The sequence below is a fragment of the Ptychodera flava genome, chromosome 10 (genome assembly GCF_041260155.1).
Source record: "Ptychodera flava strain L36383 chromosome 10, AS_Pfla_20210202, whole genome shotgun sequence".
NCBI lineage: Eukaryota > Metazoa > Hemichordata > Enteropneusta > Ptychoderidae > Ptychodera > Ptychodera flava.
Window position 1 is genome coordinate 39160905 of NC_091937.1, and position 14361 is coordinate 39175265.

The 14361-nt window shown below is 37.0% G+C and overlaps 1 protein-coding gene across 1 annotated transcript; it reads right to left on the reverse strand.

The window, feature by feature from the left end:
- Window positions 1–324: 324 nt before the first annotated feature.
- On the reverse strand, window positions 325–11431 carry LOC139142738 (superoxide dismutase [Mn], mitochondrial-like). The gene is made up of 5 exons (XM_070712849.1): window positions 11290–11431; window positions 4966–5165; window positions 3933–4049; window positions 1923–2102; window positions 325–1372 (listed from the first exon to the last, which is right to left on the reverse strand). The coding sequence occupies exons 1-5, from the start codon at window positions 11316–11318 to the stop codon at window positions 1230–1232; spliced, it is 669 nt and encodes a 222-aa protein (XP_070568950.1). The 5' UTR covers window positions 11319–11431; the 3' UTR covers window positions 325–1229.
- Window positions 11432–14361: the final 2930 nt, after the last annotated feature.

The window sequence follows — 14361 nt, forward strand, 5'->3', positions numbered from 1 at the left end:
AGACAAGTGCACACAGTGAGCAATAATCAAGCACATCTATCTAGAACACCTCAACAGATCATGTAGTGCTTATGCTTGGACACACACACAGTTTTGGATGCCAAAATCTGACTACCAGTATTGAGCAAACGATTAGAAATTCACCAGTTTCTCTCACAGAAGAACTTTCAGCTTCTGAATATCAGGATGTCAAAGTGTTGAATACAATCAAAGTGTGGTGCACTACTGTGGCATTTGTCAATTGAAAGCTGATATGTCTAAATCGTATTTCTGTCAATGCTCACATGAATTCATGTCATGAAAAAATTGAAATACTAAATAAAGTTTCTTTTGAATTTGAAATCTTTTATTTTTTTTACCTTTCAAAGATTATCTACAAAGGCATAAACCAAAGATTTTTCAATCACATAGCAACGTCATCCCTTTACACCACTGCAATATAGTAACCAATACTATAACACGGGATAAAAGCATATGTATTTCATTCACACTCATTAACAAACAGGAACAAGCAATGTCAGTATGTTTAACATGCTTTTTTCAAATCAAGCAGATGAATACATGAACGATACCTGCTACAGTCATTCTCCCACTTTTAATTTTTTGAAAATCAAGTGGTCCCCTTTCACATTACACATCAGTATCTATTCTCTGAGGAGAGAAGATTAGAGGTTTTGTAAATTTCAAATGGAGAAGTCGACGTGAACACCAGTACCGTATATATCAACTTGTGGAAACTTTTTATTAAACAGTCTCAGCCTAGAAGGTATCACAAATGCCTACCACTGAAGTTTTCAGTGTGCTGGCCTGCCCACAGCAGGTATATCAACTTGTGGAAACTTTTTACAACAAACTCAGAGTAGAAGGTATCATATGAAATGCTTTGGTTCAGCTTTCCTATAAATGGACCACGGATACAACATTTTTCAATACACTATTTGCAGAGTCCTAATTCTCACAGCTCCCTGACTGTCATTTCTCAAATTATCAAAACTGACTACTGTTGTCAACTTGTTAGTTCAAGAGTAATATTTATTGGAAGAAGTACGGTATTTGAAGTAGAGATTTGTTTTTGTTTTTATTCTACCCGTCAGAAAAAAAAAATTGTATAACACCAAGCAATCTCTGAAAGCTCAGAGGAAACATCGCGTCAAAAGTTCAACACTCAAATGATATCGGTACACGGGTTGTGTGTTATTAGAAGGCATATGGCATTGAAAAGACATGTTTTACTTGGCGTTGGAATATCTCTGAGCCACATCATGCCAGTTGACTACCTGCCAGATTTCTTTCACATAGTCTGGTCTGACGTTCTTGTACTGGAGATAGTAGGCGTGTTCCCAGACGTCAATTCCAAGCAGTGGAACCAACCCTAGTGAAAGAAGTAAAAAAAAATGTTGGCTCAAATATTATCATACAATAACTATACACAACTGTCTGTATCGAATGCATCTTGGGGACAGATACTCAGACTCAAACTTTTGCAATGCTTTTCTGATCTACCACTTTCGGGGGCTCCATAAGATCTTCGAGTAAGAAAAATGTTTAGTCTTTGTTTTTCAAAAATCCAAAATTTTCATTTTTCCCCATAGACTTAACATAGGGATGGCAGCCACTTTGAATTGTAAATACTCAACTGCAAATTGAAAATGTTAAATAATTTGTTTCTATGGTACCAAACTGCACTGAGACCTCTGATTTTAACTCGTAATTTGGTATGAGAATGGTTGAAAGTTTCACTTTTGAGGCACATCCTACCTAAGTTCCAATTGCCCCAGTGGGTAGATATACGGCTAGTTTTCAATCGGGTTCGAACCCACAACATACGGCATCAGTCGCCTAGCGGAGAGGCCACAGAGAGAACCGCTCGGCTAAATCTGCGGTATGTAGACCGAAACATTCATGAACATCTATACACTCACCTGTTGTAGCTTCCAATGGATCCTGGTTAGCACAGGTAGCAATGGTTAGTCTGTCAGTATCTCTGTTATATCCAAGCCATCCCCAGCCAGATCCCTGGATAGCAACTGTGGCCGCACTCATCTTAGCAACAAACAAGTCAAAGCTACCAAAGTCTTGTACGATGGCATGCAACAAGTCCCCTGTTTTAAAAGATAGGCAGTGGTGGTGGTGTTACTGGCTGAATCCACCCAGGAACAAATTATTTTATTGCACATTTTGGAATACTATATTAAGTTAAGGTGGTTGGAAAGGCTATTTTTGCACCAATTCTTTTCTCAGAGTTAATGTCAAGTTTCAAGTGTTAGAATCAAGATATTTAGTTCAAATTTTCAGGATAACTCCCTTAGTTAATATTTTCTCCAAAGAATATAAAAATTGTATATTTGCAGCCATGATTTTGAAATATGACACCAGTAAATATTAAAATTTAATTTTTCATATTTTTTTTACATATTTGAATTTAATAAAAATTGGATAGTATTAATATTACCAAATTAGTTATAAATATGTTGACACTATTTATTGTAAGATTTGTACGGCAGGATTTGTAAATAAAATTTGTTTTTATGATTTTACAGGGTTTACATATCAAAAAATTATTAAAAATTCTTTCAAATTTCAAAATGTGATTTTTCAAAAAGTACTTCAAATACAGGAAATTGTGCGTACAAATCTTATCTGTAACCTTGTTAATAGGCTGTAAAAATTCCATGTCCATATCTCATTTCAAAGTTGGATTAAATTGGTATACAATTATGTAGGAAAACTGTTATTCTGTCAAAAATGTTGAAAACAAGCCATATTTGCACCCCTCTTTTGAAGTCATAGAGCAGTTTTTTTTGGTTAATCTCACTTTTGACACCTCTTTGACACTCAAAGAATCTAAAATGCATTTACAATAGCAGTCACTCACTCTGAATGCCAGCACCACCTTGTCAAACTTTCCTGAAAAACAGCAAATAATGACTTTCCCTTTTCAAACATTTTATTAACAGCTAGGGGACCTCTACCTAGTTAATACACTAAGGACTCCCCAACTTCTTCTTATTTGGTCAGTTTTTCAGAAGTTTTAACAGGCTATAACTCTGCAATGCCTTTGTGCCCAAATGTCTAGTTTTTTTTATTCCACAGAGAATGTTGACTACTTTTATATTTTAATAGTTTTGTTGAAATTTATAACTGACGCTCTAGCCTTTCAACCACCTTAAGCCTCTGCTGTAAATGCTGATTTCACACTCTTGCTTTTGTGAAAATTGAAAAGTTAAATTTCTCTATAATGATACAGAGGAACAGTGGCCATTTTGAATTACATGTACTGGTAAGTTTCAGTGATTGTTTCTCTAATAACATAATTTGCCCAATAGCTGCTGATTTTAAATCTGGATTATCTCATGTGAGAGAATTGTTGTTTGCACTTTGTGCAATGGTTTCAAACTTTGAGTTTTGATGTGCATTCTACCTTAACAATCATCTTCTGACAAAACTCTAATAATGATAACCCTACATGCTTTTTATTTCATTGGAGAATCTTTTCATACCAAATATGCACACCAATGTGTTAACAATATGTGCAAAACACAAAAATTTAACTTATCTTGTAATATTGTGAAAAATGCTCACAGGGTAACCATATCAAGATAAACACAATCAGTGAATAATGGGAATGAAAGATTACTGGCACAGGCATGGTGAGAATGGAGAGGCTACAGATTGATAGTTTGAGGGGAGTGGATGGACAAAACCACTGCAGGATTAATCAGTTGCCCACCATTATTTGATGATGCAGTGCTTCACTTACACAAAGCAAAAGGGAGGTGGAGAGGGGGGACAGGTTTACCCTATTAGGGGGATTAATAAAGAACACTGAAAGTTTTGGGGTATTTTGTTGTCTGCAAAGTTGATATGTCAAAGTTATGTCACTGATTAGAAGCAATCATTATGAAAGGGAAATATTGATTACATAACCTTACCAGTGGGTTGTCCACCGCCATCAGGTGACAAGTTTTGCCAGAAGATAGTGTGGTTGATGTGACCTCCACCATTGAACTTGAGGGCTGGCTGTAAGGCTACTACCTTGGAAACATCACCTGGCAAGAATAGAGTGGAGCAGTTGCGCATAAGAGAAACTTCATTTTTTGAACAATTCATTTGTTTACCAAAGTACGTCACTGATTGAAGTCAGTGTCTGCTTGATGTCAGTGTCTGCTGCATCTACATGTATATCCTGTCAATTAACCTGCCGTATTGTTTTAACCCTTTAATTGAATGCTAAAGTCAATTTTAGTCTCCTTTCTAAATACAATCCAGCTAAACCTGCTAGTGAAGTAAGTTTCCTGCTGAATGTAACATCTCATCAAGAATTTCTGTCATGATTTGTCAACGTATGGTCACATGATACACATCATTTGAATGCTGGTACATGGAGACAGCAAGTTTGCTGGTTAAGAATTTGGAACTATTACCCTACTGGGTAACAGTTTGGACAACTGTTAGGGCCCTCGATAATTAAAGCTGATACACAACCAGGTTATTTCTTCATTCACTCTCCTTCTCTGTTCAAATATACACTATCAATTTTAATCTAAAGATGAAATCAAGATCCAGTAGTTTTATTTTTAATTCTTTTCTTTTGCAACTAATTTTAGCCGCTCTAAGGCCCTACACTTCTGTGTTTCTCCCAATATTGTTACATATCCTGACTGTATGAACCAATTTGAACATCGTTTTGTGATTTTTGGGAAAAAAATGAAATGAGCTCTTACCACTTTCCCTGTAAATGAAGAAATTCCATAGGTCATTGGTCAGCTTAAGTATTGACAGCCCCTAACCTGGACAAGTTTGAAAGCATAACCTATACAAACCAGACTGAACACATATTACTGATAAGTCTAGTTAATTTTTTTATGCCACTCACAGGCCCTAAGGGAAACAAAAGTATGCTGTTACCATCATCATGGTCAAGCAGCCAATATGTGTACTGTAAAAATGTTATGTATAACTCACCTTTTTCTTGTGCTTCTGTCAGCTGGTCTAAAGCACCATTCAAGTTGTTCACATATGTTTGATGATGTTTTTTGTGATGCAGTTCCATGATTTCAGCAGAAATGACCGGGGTAAGAGCACTGTATGCATACGGTAAGTCAGGCAGAGTATGTTTGCTTCTTGCCACTGCACAACCCAATACAGAGGGGTTTTTCAACAGCCTGCAGAACAAGAGAATTATGTACATTACAGGCATGTTCACAGACATTCGTTTGCTAGACAATGTCAGTGAGCAAGACTATGTTCAACAGCCTAATGCAAAAAAGAAATCACCATGGTTTGAAATTATAGGCCTAATAAAAAAAAATAGCGTCAATGACACTGTAGCTCCCATCCTGGACTATTTAGTGTTTGTTCTCTGGTCAGATATTTGAACATGTGTGAAAGGGATAAAGTGCATGAAGTGAAAATACTTAAATGAAATGTACTGGAGACAGTGAAATATGTTTAATGTAATTATTCAGAATATAAAATGGAAAAAATACAGAATTAGATATATCGAATACTGTGATACAACCATTAAATCAACAAGTCATTTACAATGACATAGTCCCCACTTGTAATAGGAGTATTAGTCTTGATGGGGCAGGAAAATGTGGTCATTAAGAAGTATCACTGGAGTGTATATGTTGAGATCTATGGGCACATAGGTCTATGTCGTTGTTCCCAATTTGAAACACATGAGGCATGTCTAAGTTATGGTTCTAAATCGGGAAAAAAGATCAGACCTCTAGCAGTATTGGCCAGCCAAGAAATACATATGTGCATTATAAACGTGGTACAAGATGTGACATCTTAAGGTCTAATATCCTATCAAAATTGGAGGGTATAGAACTTGTGGTTACTGAGATATGCATATATATGTATAATCAAGGTCAAAGGTCATCGAGGTCACATGACATTTTGAAAAAAAAAATTATATTGCTAATTAATCCCTATATGCCAAAAAATCAGATCTCTAGCTCTATTCGCTTGCCCAGAATTAGATATGTACATAATTAATGAGGTAAAGCGTGTGTTGTCATAAGGTCTCCCATCCTACTAAATACAAAGGACATAGCACTTGTGGTTACTTATTTATTGACATAAACATATATTTTAGGTAAAAGGTCATCGAGGTCACATGACATTTAGTCAAAAAATTTCTCTCCTATAGTTATCCCTATATACCAAAAATCAGACATCCAGCTCTATTGGCTCGCTCAGAATGAGATATGCGCATAATTATTGAGGTACAGTATGTGGCGTCATAAGGTGTCCAATCATACCAAACATGAAGGGTGTAGCACTTGTGGTTACCGAGTTATGGAAAAATATGTATATTTGAGGTCAAAGGTCACCGAGGTCACGTGACATTTTGTCCAAAAAATTGTTTTGCTAAGTTATCCCTATATACCAAAAATCAGACCTCTAGCTCTATTGGCTCGCTCAAAATTAGATATGCGCATAATTAATGAGCTACAATATGTGGCGTCATAAGGTGTCCCATCATACCATATACATGAAGGCTGTAGCACTTGTGGTTACTGAGTTATGGACAAATATGTATATTTGAGGTCAAAGGTCACCGAGGTCATGTGACATTTTGTCAAAAAAATTGTATTGCTAAGTTATCCCTATATACCAAAAATCAGACCTCTAGCTCTATTGGCTCGCTCAAAATTAGATATGTGCATAATTAATGAGGTACAACATGTGGCGTCATAAGCTGTCCCATCATACCATATATGAAGGGTGGTAGCCCTTGTGGTTACTGAGTTATGGACAAATATGTATATTTGAGATCAAAGGTCATCAAGGTCACATGACATTTTGTCAAAATATCCGAGATATCTGCGCGAACGGATGGACTCACGGATGGACGAACAGACGGACATGACCCAATCTATAAGCTCACTGGACTTCATCCGTTGGGACTAAAAATTGTGTCACTGCATCCTTTTTGCAATATGAATACGATGAGAAACTAAATTTTATTTTTGTGGCCTTATACATGGGAGTCTATGGAGATCTGCCTTATACATGGGAATCTATGGACGTGTAAACTAAAAATATGCAAATTTCACCACGATTTGCCCAAATTTGGGAAAGGTCACTCCTATGCACTTCCATACCAAGTTTCAAATCAATCGGACTGGTGGTTTCAGAGCAGGAGATTTTTTGACCAAAAATGGGAGAAAATTACAAAAAAATTCATGAAAAATCGCAAGTCCAAGATACTGACCAAGATGCGCACAATCATTTCATGTCAGCCCAAAGTACTTACATGCTAATTTTTCATGTAATCTGCTCAGTGGTTATTGAGTTTTTTCAATTTTGACTGTTTTTACATTTTTTCACTTAATTTGCATATTTTTGGCAATGACAACTTCATTTGAACAAAATCTCATCTACAGCCCATCATCCATGTACACACCAAATATCAAGATGAAATGTACAGCGGTTTTGGAGTTTTTGATGTTGACGGACAGACATACAGACATACAGACATACAGACACACAGACATACAGACATACAGACATACATACATACAGACATTTTCCTAGCCTATAGAATAGCTTCCATTGCCATATATACATATGGCTATGGGAGCTAAAAATCCGCAACCCAAATTTTCAAGTGGCTGTTTATGCCGCCAAAATAAACAGAATACTACACTCATTTTCTTCATTGGTTGCAGAATTCCACCATCTTTTTAAAAATCACAAGATTCCCCGTGTTTTGAGACCAGACACCACAATTTGAATGATCACAACAGATCGGGCAACCTTATGACATTTCATTGCCGCACATATGATTGGCTAAGATGGAGACGCAGGAGAAATGTTTCACAGTAACCTCTGTAGGCCTCAAAACTGATCAAAGTAAGTATTGCCTTATTACTGCTCTTAACATAATCTTAATTTGAGCATGAAAGGCAATGAATCTCAAACAATCAACAACACACACCAGTACCATGAATGTCACTGTCAGTGCCACTCCTGCATTTTCATCGTAACTGAACACACATGACATGCCAGAATGAAAAGTCATGATAATAAGGTTAACGTTGCCCAATTGGTTGTGATCATTCGAAATTGTGATGCTTGGTCTCAAAATATGGGAATTCCTTCAAAACGGCTGAAAAATTTAGTACACTGATTTCTTTAATAGGAGATGATGAAAATTTGTAACCAAAAAGGTAGATGAATGTAGTATTTCGTTTGTTTTGGCAGCCAAAACGGCCAGTTGAAAACTAAGGTACCCCATTTTTTTATCAGGCCTGTTTCATACCTTGGTGATTTCTCTCTTACGTTAGCCTGGCTGATGTAGTCCTGCTCATGGACATTGCTAAGGTAACGAATGCCTGTGTATGTGGAGCTACATGTCATGTGTCATATTCATTATTCATTATTTTGGTGCTTAGTTTCGATTACAAACCGGTTAGACGAAAATTATGAAATGCCAACTGGCATTTTGAATGGACAATTAATGTTTTACAAGTTCTGTCTGCAGAAACATAGACCCTAGAGAAAAACTTTCTCTCCGGTCAATGACAGGAACTTGCTACCGCACTTCAACAAATAGGTGCTTGGTTGCTGCGGTTCCGTAGCCCTACCACTCCCTGGCTGGTTGTTGAGTGGGGCTACAGTTTAGTCAATTGAAAAAGTGAAAAGTTGTGCGCGATGAAAATCTTGCGGGCGGAAGTGAGCGTTTTTCTTGCAGTTCTCCAGAAAAACAACAAAAAAACATCATAATCCGGAATCGGGGTGCATCGATTGCCTACCTATAGAAGGAATTGCCTACATAAATGTCCATTTTCCTCTCCGTTCAGTCACTTTTTTGAGTTTTATCGAGCGGCTGCCGTAGAAAAATCCGCCATCATGGATATTAAACCGTTGACCTATGACGTCACATTCTGACATCGGGGTCTCACAAAACATAGGGCCAAAGTCCCTGAAGCTACTATAGACATGGATACAAAATTAAGTATTTCCTGACTGTATGAAATTATCTCACTAAGGTCATCCTACGGACAAGTAAACTAAATATTAAAGCTGTCTGACCAGCGGTTTTGAAAGAACAAGCAACTCAACAGTTGACAGAGCTCTGTTGAGTTATGTAGAGAATAACCTTTTGTGACACATGTATTGATGAAGAAGGTGGATATCTTTGATTAACATTGTGAGTTCTGTTTAATAAGTTGAGACTGTACATACTCAGAGAAAGCACACTGAAGAGACAAAGGTTTGAAACTTAAGAAGTTCAAGGTCATCAAAAGCATTATAAGGAATCATGTTACACTTTCATTGTACTGTTTACACAGATTGCATAATTGCTATAAATAGCACATGAGGAATCTTTATACAGCCCAGCTTTACCATAAAAACCCTATCACTTTGACCACTCTTTTAATTGACCACTCTATTTTATTCCTCAAAAAGTAATTTTATTTTATCCTTACCAAGTCAACCATAAATGGAAATTAGAACTTTCTCTATCTCTATCTCTATCTCTATTGACTATTTTGAGCAATTTCTTTTAGATAACATAAAGCACAATAAATGACGGTTCAGAATATGTCAAAGTTGGGATTCAGGAAAGTTGCCTTTACATGTTTTAATCCTCCAAGATGGTAAGCATTTCACTATGAACTGTCAAAAAAAGTTGAACTTTCTGATAATTCTACACTAAAATTATTTTGGCTTTGATGATTTCCTAATTAATTCAATTATTTAAAATCATATTAATTATTTTTTTCTGGGTGAATTGATAGGGTTTATACAGTACAAGAATTACATACAATGTAAGTCAAATTTTGACCAAAAATGACAAAAAATTCCTTAAAAATACACATTTGCATATTTCATCACAATTTGAACAAGTCTAAGTTGGGTTACCCCTAGGGACCTGTATACCAAATAACAAAGCTGTCTGACCAGCGGTTATGAAGAAGAAGATTTTTACCAAAAACACCTTTTTTGGCATTAATTTGCCTATTTTCAACAATATCAAAAAATTAAAAAAAATAGTTTCTCAAAATCGTATTTTTCATCTACACAACAAATATCAAATCAGTAAGTACTGCGGTTCTCAAGATATTTGAGTGGACGGACGCCTCACAAACGGACATACATACATACATACATACATACATACATACATACAGACTGACGACGGACGCCGGACGGATACCCATCCCAATAGCTTCTATAGACTATAGTCTATAGTAGCTAAAAACACGTTTACAGCAATTAAAGTGTTGAAAAAAAATATTGTTGGAGAGTAGATTTGATTACGCAGCTGAAGTTTGCATACTAAACAAAGTATCGACCAAGAACATGTGTTTTTGTTGAGATCCCGATGTTAGAATGTGACGTCATAGGTCAACAGTTTAATATCCATGATGGCGGATTTTTCTACGGCAGCCGCTCGATAAAACTCAAAAAAGTGACTAAACAGAGAGGAAAATGGACATCTATGTAGGCATCCTTCTATAGGTAGGCAATCGATGCACCCCGACTCCGGATTTAATGTTTTTTTGTTGTTTTACTGGAGAATTGCAAGAAAAATGCTCACTTTCCCCTGCAAGATTTTCATCGTGCACGACTGTGCACTTTTTCAATTGACTAAACCATAGCCCCCACTCCCCACAACAACCAGACAGGGAGTGGTAGGGCGATGGAACCGCAGCAAGGTGCTTGGGGGGCTTCTACGTAAATACAGCTACTTCACACCATGTTCACACTGCATAATACTCCAAGGGCCCACGTGTGTTCATCACTAGACACAAGGAGCATCATGTAGTGCCACGGTCGGAGCTACCCCTCCCCCGGATTGTACCATTATTTCGTGGGGTGGCCGACGGGAATGAGCTTTCCATGTAGCCCACAAGAGAACCAACTATCATTACGCCAGTAATACTCGGCACGAATTGCAATCACAGCCTTGTCGTACGCAAACTACAGTATGCAGTTCCAGCCAGTTTCGAACAGCAATCTTACATGTATAAACTATGCAATCCGTTGATAAATTCTACAATTGCAAATAAGAAGTTGAAGATGTATCGACAGCAGCTACTGAGATGGAAACATTCACTGGTTCATATTTGTTTCTTGTTGGTGCGATGCTATCTGAACTCTAACGGTACACACCGCGTGTTCAGAGGGACCGTGGGTGCACGAACCCGAAGTTCAGGTCCATGAGTACAGTGCGGTACCTTCAATCTCACTTCGGCACAAATTAAAGCAATCCAAACTTTACGATGTTTCGGTGCTCCTTTGCATAGTTTTCATGGTACTCACCTTCGAGCTATACAAGCCCTAGATAACATGGTGATCTGGGGATAAATTTAAAACTGTTTGGATCAGACAACAGTGCAATCGTTCCGTCCGTCTGCAACTTGAGCCCCGTGTTGCGTTTGTACCTATATTCGGAATCGTATTTGTGTTCGGATTCAGGAAGCTATTTCTAATGCCGGGCGGGATAGGTAAAATCTTACTGAATGGACACAAAAAGACAGATAATCGGGCTGACAAAAACTGTCAAGCGAAAGTGGAATTTTAGGTAAAGCTTTTTTATAACTTGGAGCATTGTCATTGTCATTTTGAATAGCCGAATGACAGAAATTTTGTTTGTTTTCTCAGGGTTGATGTGTTCGGTAATATATAGGTCTGTTGCGTTTATTTCTTCGATCTAACCATGGATGTAATGATCTAACCTTCCTACAATAAAAATCATCCCCACCTCGATGATAAAACTGTCGCTAATCATCTTTTGAAATCAGTCAAACGTCTTAGCCACCTAGTAGTGTCAATACCTATATAGCTATTTGGAAAATATTGGCAGTCACACTTCAAGGTTTCAAGCGGAACTTCCCCCATAATCATTCAATTGTTTTTACAAAAATACGACTTTCACGAAAGTTAGCCAACTGTCCGATATATTGAAGCTAGCTGTGGAAGAAGCGTTTGACAAAAGATATTACGTTCATAAAATGTTAACAAATAAATTGGTTGAAGAAAGAGTTATTAAAATCCAACAGGTATACTTACGGCAGAACAATCGATCGTCTGAATGTTATTATATTGTGACACAAACCCTGAAATATGTTTTCCAGGGTCTGTCATTGTAACAAAAGCATTGTGCAAGGTCACATACTTTTGTTACGGGTGTTCGCGTAAAACTCACACGCGCACAGCGCTGACGTTGGCGGCGCGCCCACACAAAACTAGATTTCTCAAAGGTGCATCGCAACGAAGTTTTTTACTTCTCTTTGTCGGAACAATTTTTTGGGAATCAATATATTTTTTTCTCCATCTGCTGACATTACTTTCCTTACCAGGTCTTAATCCTTCACCCCAAAACAAAATCAGATGATTCCTGCTCATTGATTTTAGTACATTCATTGCAAGACTTAGGTTCGACATGGATGGCTACATATCTGTGAACTGTAAAACTTGTAACAAAGAAAGCATCGAACATTTCGGAGTATGTTTGCCCTCAGCAGTCACGTGATTTGTTTGTGATTTGTTCTTTGTCTTGCAAGAAAAGGATGGTTCATATTATCTATAAGATGATCTGATCGACTGTCAACAAGCAAAATATACCGAATGAAAGTACTGATCGTACAAAAAACTTGCGGTTTTTGCGAGAAAAATATATCCTCACGACAAGAAAAGCTTACCTTCGTGACAGCAAACTGAATATTGTGTTGCATCGGGAAAATCTGACAAGTCTCGAAAGCGAAAATAAATACTCGTGTTTCGATGTGTGTCTCCCTGGCGTGGTATAACCATAGGGGCCTAAGGCTCCGATGATGATGAAGAAAAATAAAAATATATTTGGACTCAGTAAAGTTGTTGTTGTTATTGTTGTTGTTGTTATAGTTGATAGTATTTGCAGAAAAGGATTATGCGCTGCAAAATTCAATACAGCCTCACTGTACACATGGAGGTAAGCTACCTCCATGCTATACACATGCGCTGCAAAATTCAATACTAGGCTGTACTTGTAAACTTGTAAATATGCCAAAGTACAGGTATCCAACGAAATGCTATGACATGTTGTACAATATTGAAATGTCTGGAACAAGGAAAAAACGAACATGGGTGCATGAGGTGAAGGAACTTCTGGTGGTATGTAACCTTCAAAATGTATGGGAAAATCAAAGTGTGAACAATATTAAGAGTTTTACTGAAACATTTGTTAAAAATTTTAAAAAAGTTTTGTTTGCAAGTTGGTATAGTGAAATCTGTACTTTGGATAAGTTAATATCATATCGTACTTTTAAGCTTTCTTTAGAGCCTGAGAAATATATTTTTGCTGTTAAAATTCCCATCCATATGCAAATGCTTGCACGGTTTCGCTGCTCTTCACATAACTTACGTATTGAAAGTGATAGACAACATGGGATTGAAAGAGATCAACGATTTGTGCACTTTCTGTGATTCAAACGAAGTAGAGGACGAATATCATTTCCTGTTAGTTTGCTCTCTTTTCCAGAATTTGCGGAGAAAGTATTTACAAATATATTATTTTGAATCGCCATCATCAGAAAAGTTCATTGAATTACTTTCCCAACAAAATGATCAAATCTTACAAAGTTTAGCTGCTTTTATATTTCATGCTATGAAATTACGTAACGAGTTAAATGATTTGAATAGTTAATTTATATACTTTGTTTAATTTATTAGACTTTATGACACAGATAACATATTTTTGAAATGTACATTCCTTTATTTTTTATTGTTGTATTATGGGCCAAAGGCCTTGGAATACAGAATAAACCAACCTACCTACCTACCTACCTACCTGAAGTTTGCCCGTCGAAGATATAAAGACCAATCCTTAAAATATCAAGAGGTTTCATTTCTTATTTAGCCTTAATAATCCTTCGTCTACATGTCAAATTTTATGGAAGACATCCATTCTTTTCTGTACAGCCTGGAGAAGGTATAAGCTTACGGTAGGCAAGTGGATGTTCGTGGGCGCGTTACGCGACCCGGCGTCACATGTATTCACTGTTCCGGCCAAAGGTTTATACGAAGTCACAAGTACAACCTTGAACTAGCACATGGTCACCTTTACAAGTGTAGTAAACCGTGACTGGTTTTACCTGTAGGTAGGCCTAAGCTTATATATACGGCGGGGATCACTAGCACTTCCAACTCGTCAGAATTTGTAACTTTTTCTTTCACTTGTTCATCATTGAAAGAGATTTCCTCTTGATGTTGAAATATCTTGTTTGGTAACTTGTACGCTGTATTTTTTTTCTCCTGAGTTTTTATATTCCAAATCTGCAAAACCTTCGCAAGTACCACGGTTCTAGTTTCGTTGGACTTGAGTTATTATCTTTTAGGCCCTATATTATATTA

Coding starts and splice junctions, on each gene's coding strand:
- LOC139142738 (XM_070712849.1), bottom strand. CDS start 11,318: ATGTTATCTAGGGCTTGTATAGCTCGAAG. Junction 4,050..4,965: donor GACAGAAGCACAAGAAAAAG/GTGAGTTATACA, acceptor TATTCTTGCCAG/GTGATGTTTCCAAGGTAGTA. Junction 1,373..1,922: donor TCCATTGGAAGCTACAACAG/GTGAGTGTATAG, acceptor TTCTTTCACTAG/GGTTGGTTCCACTGCTTGGA.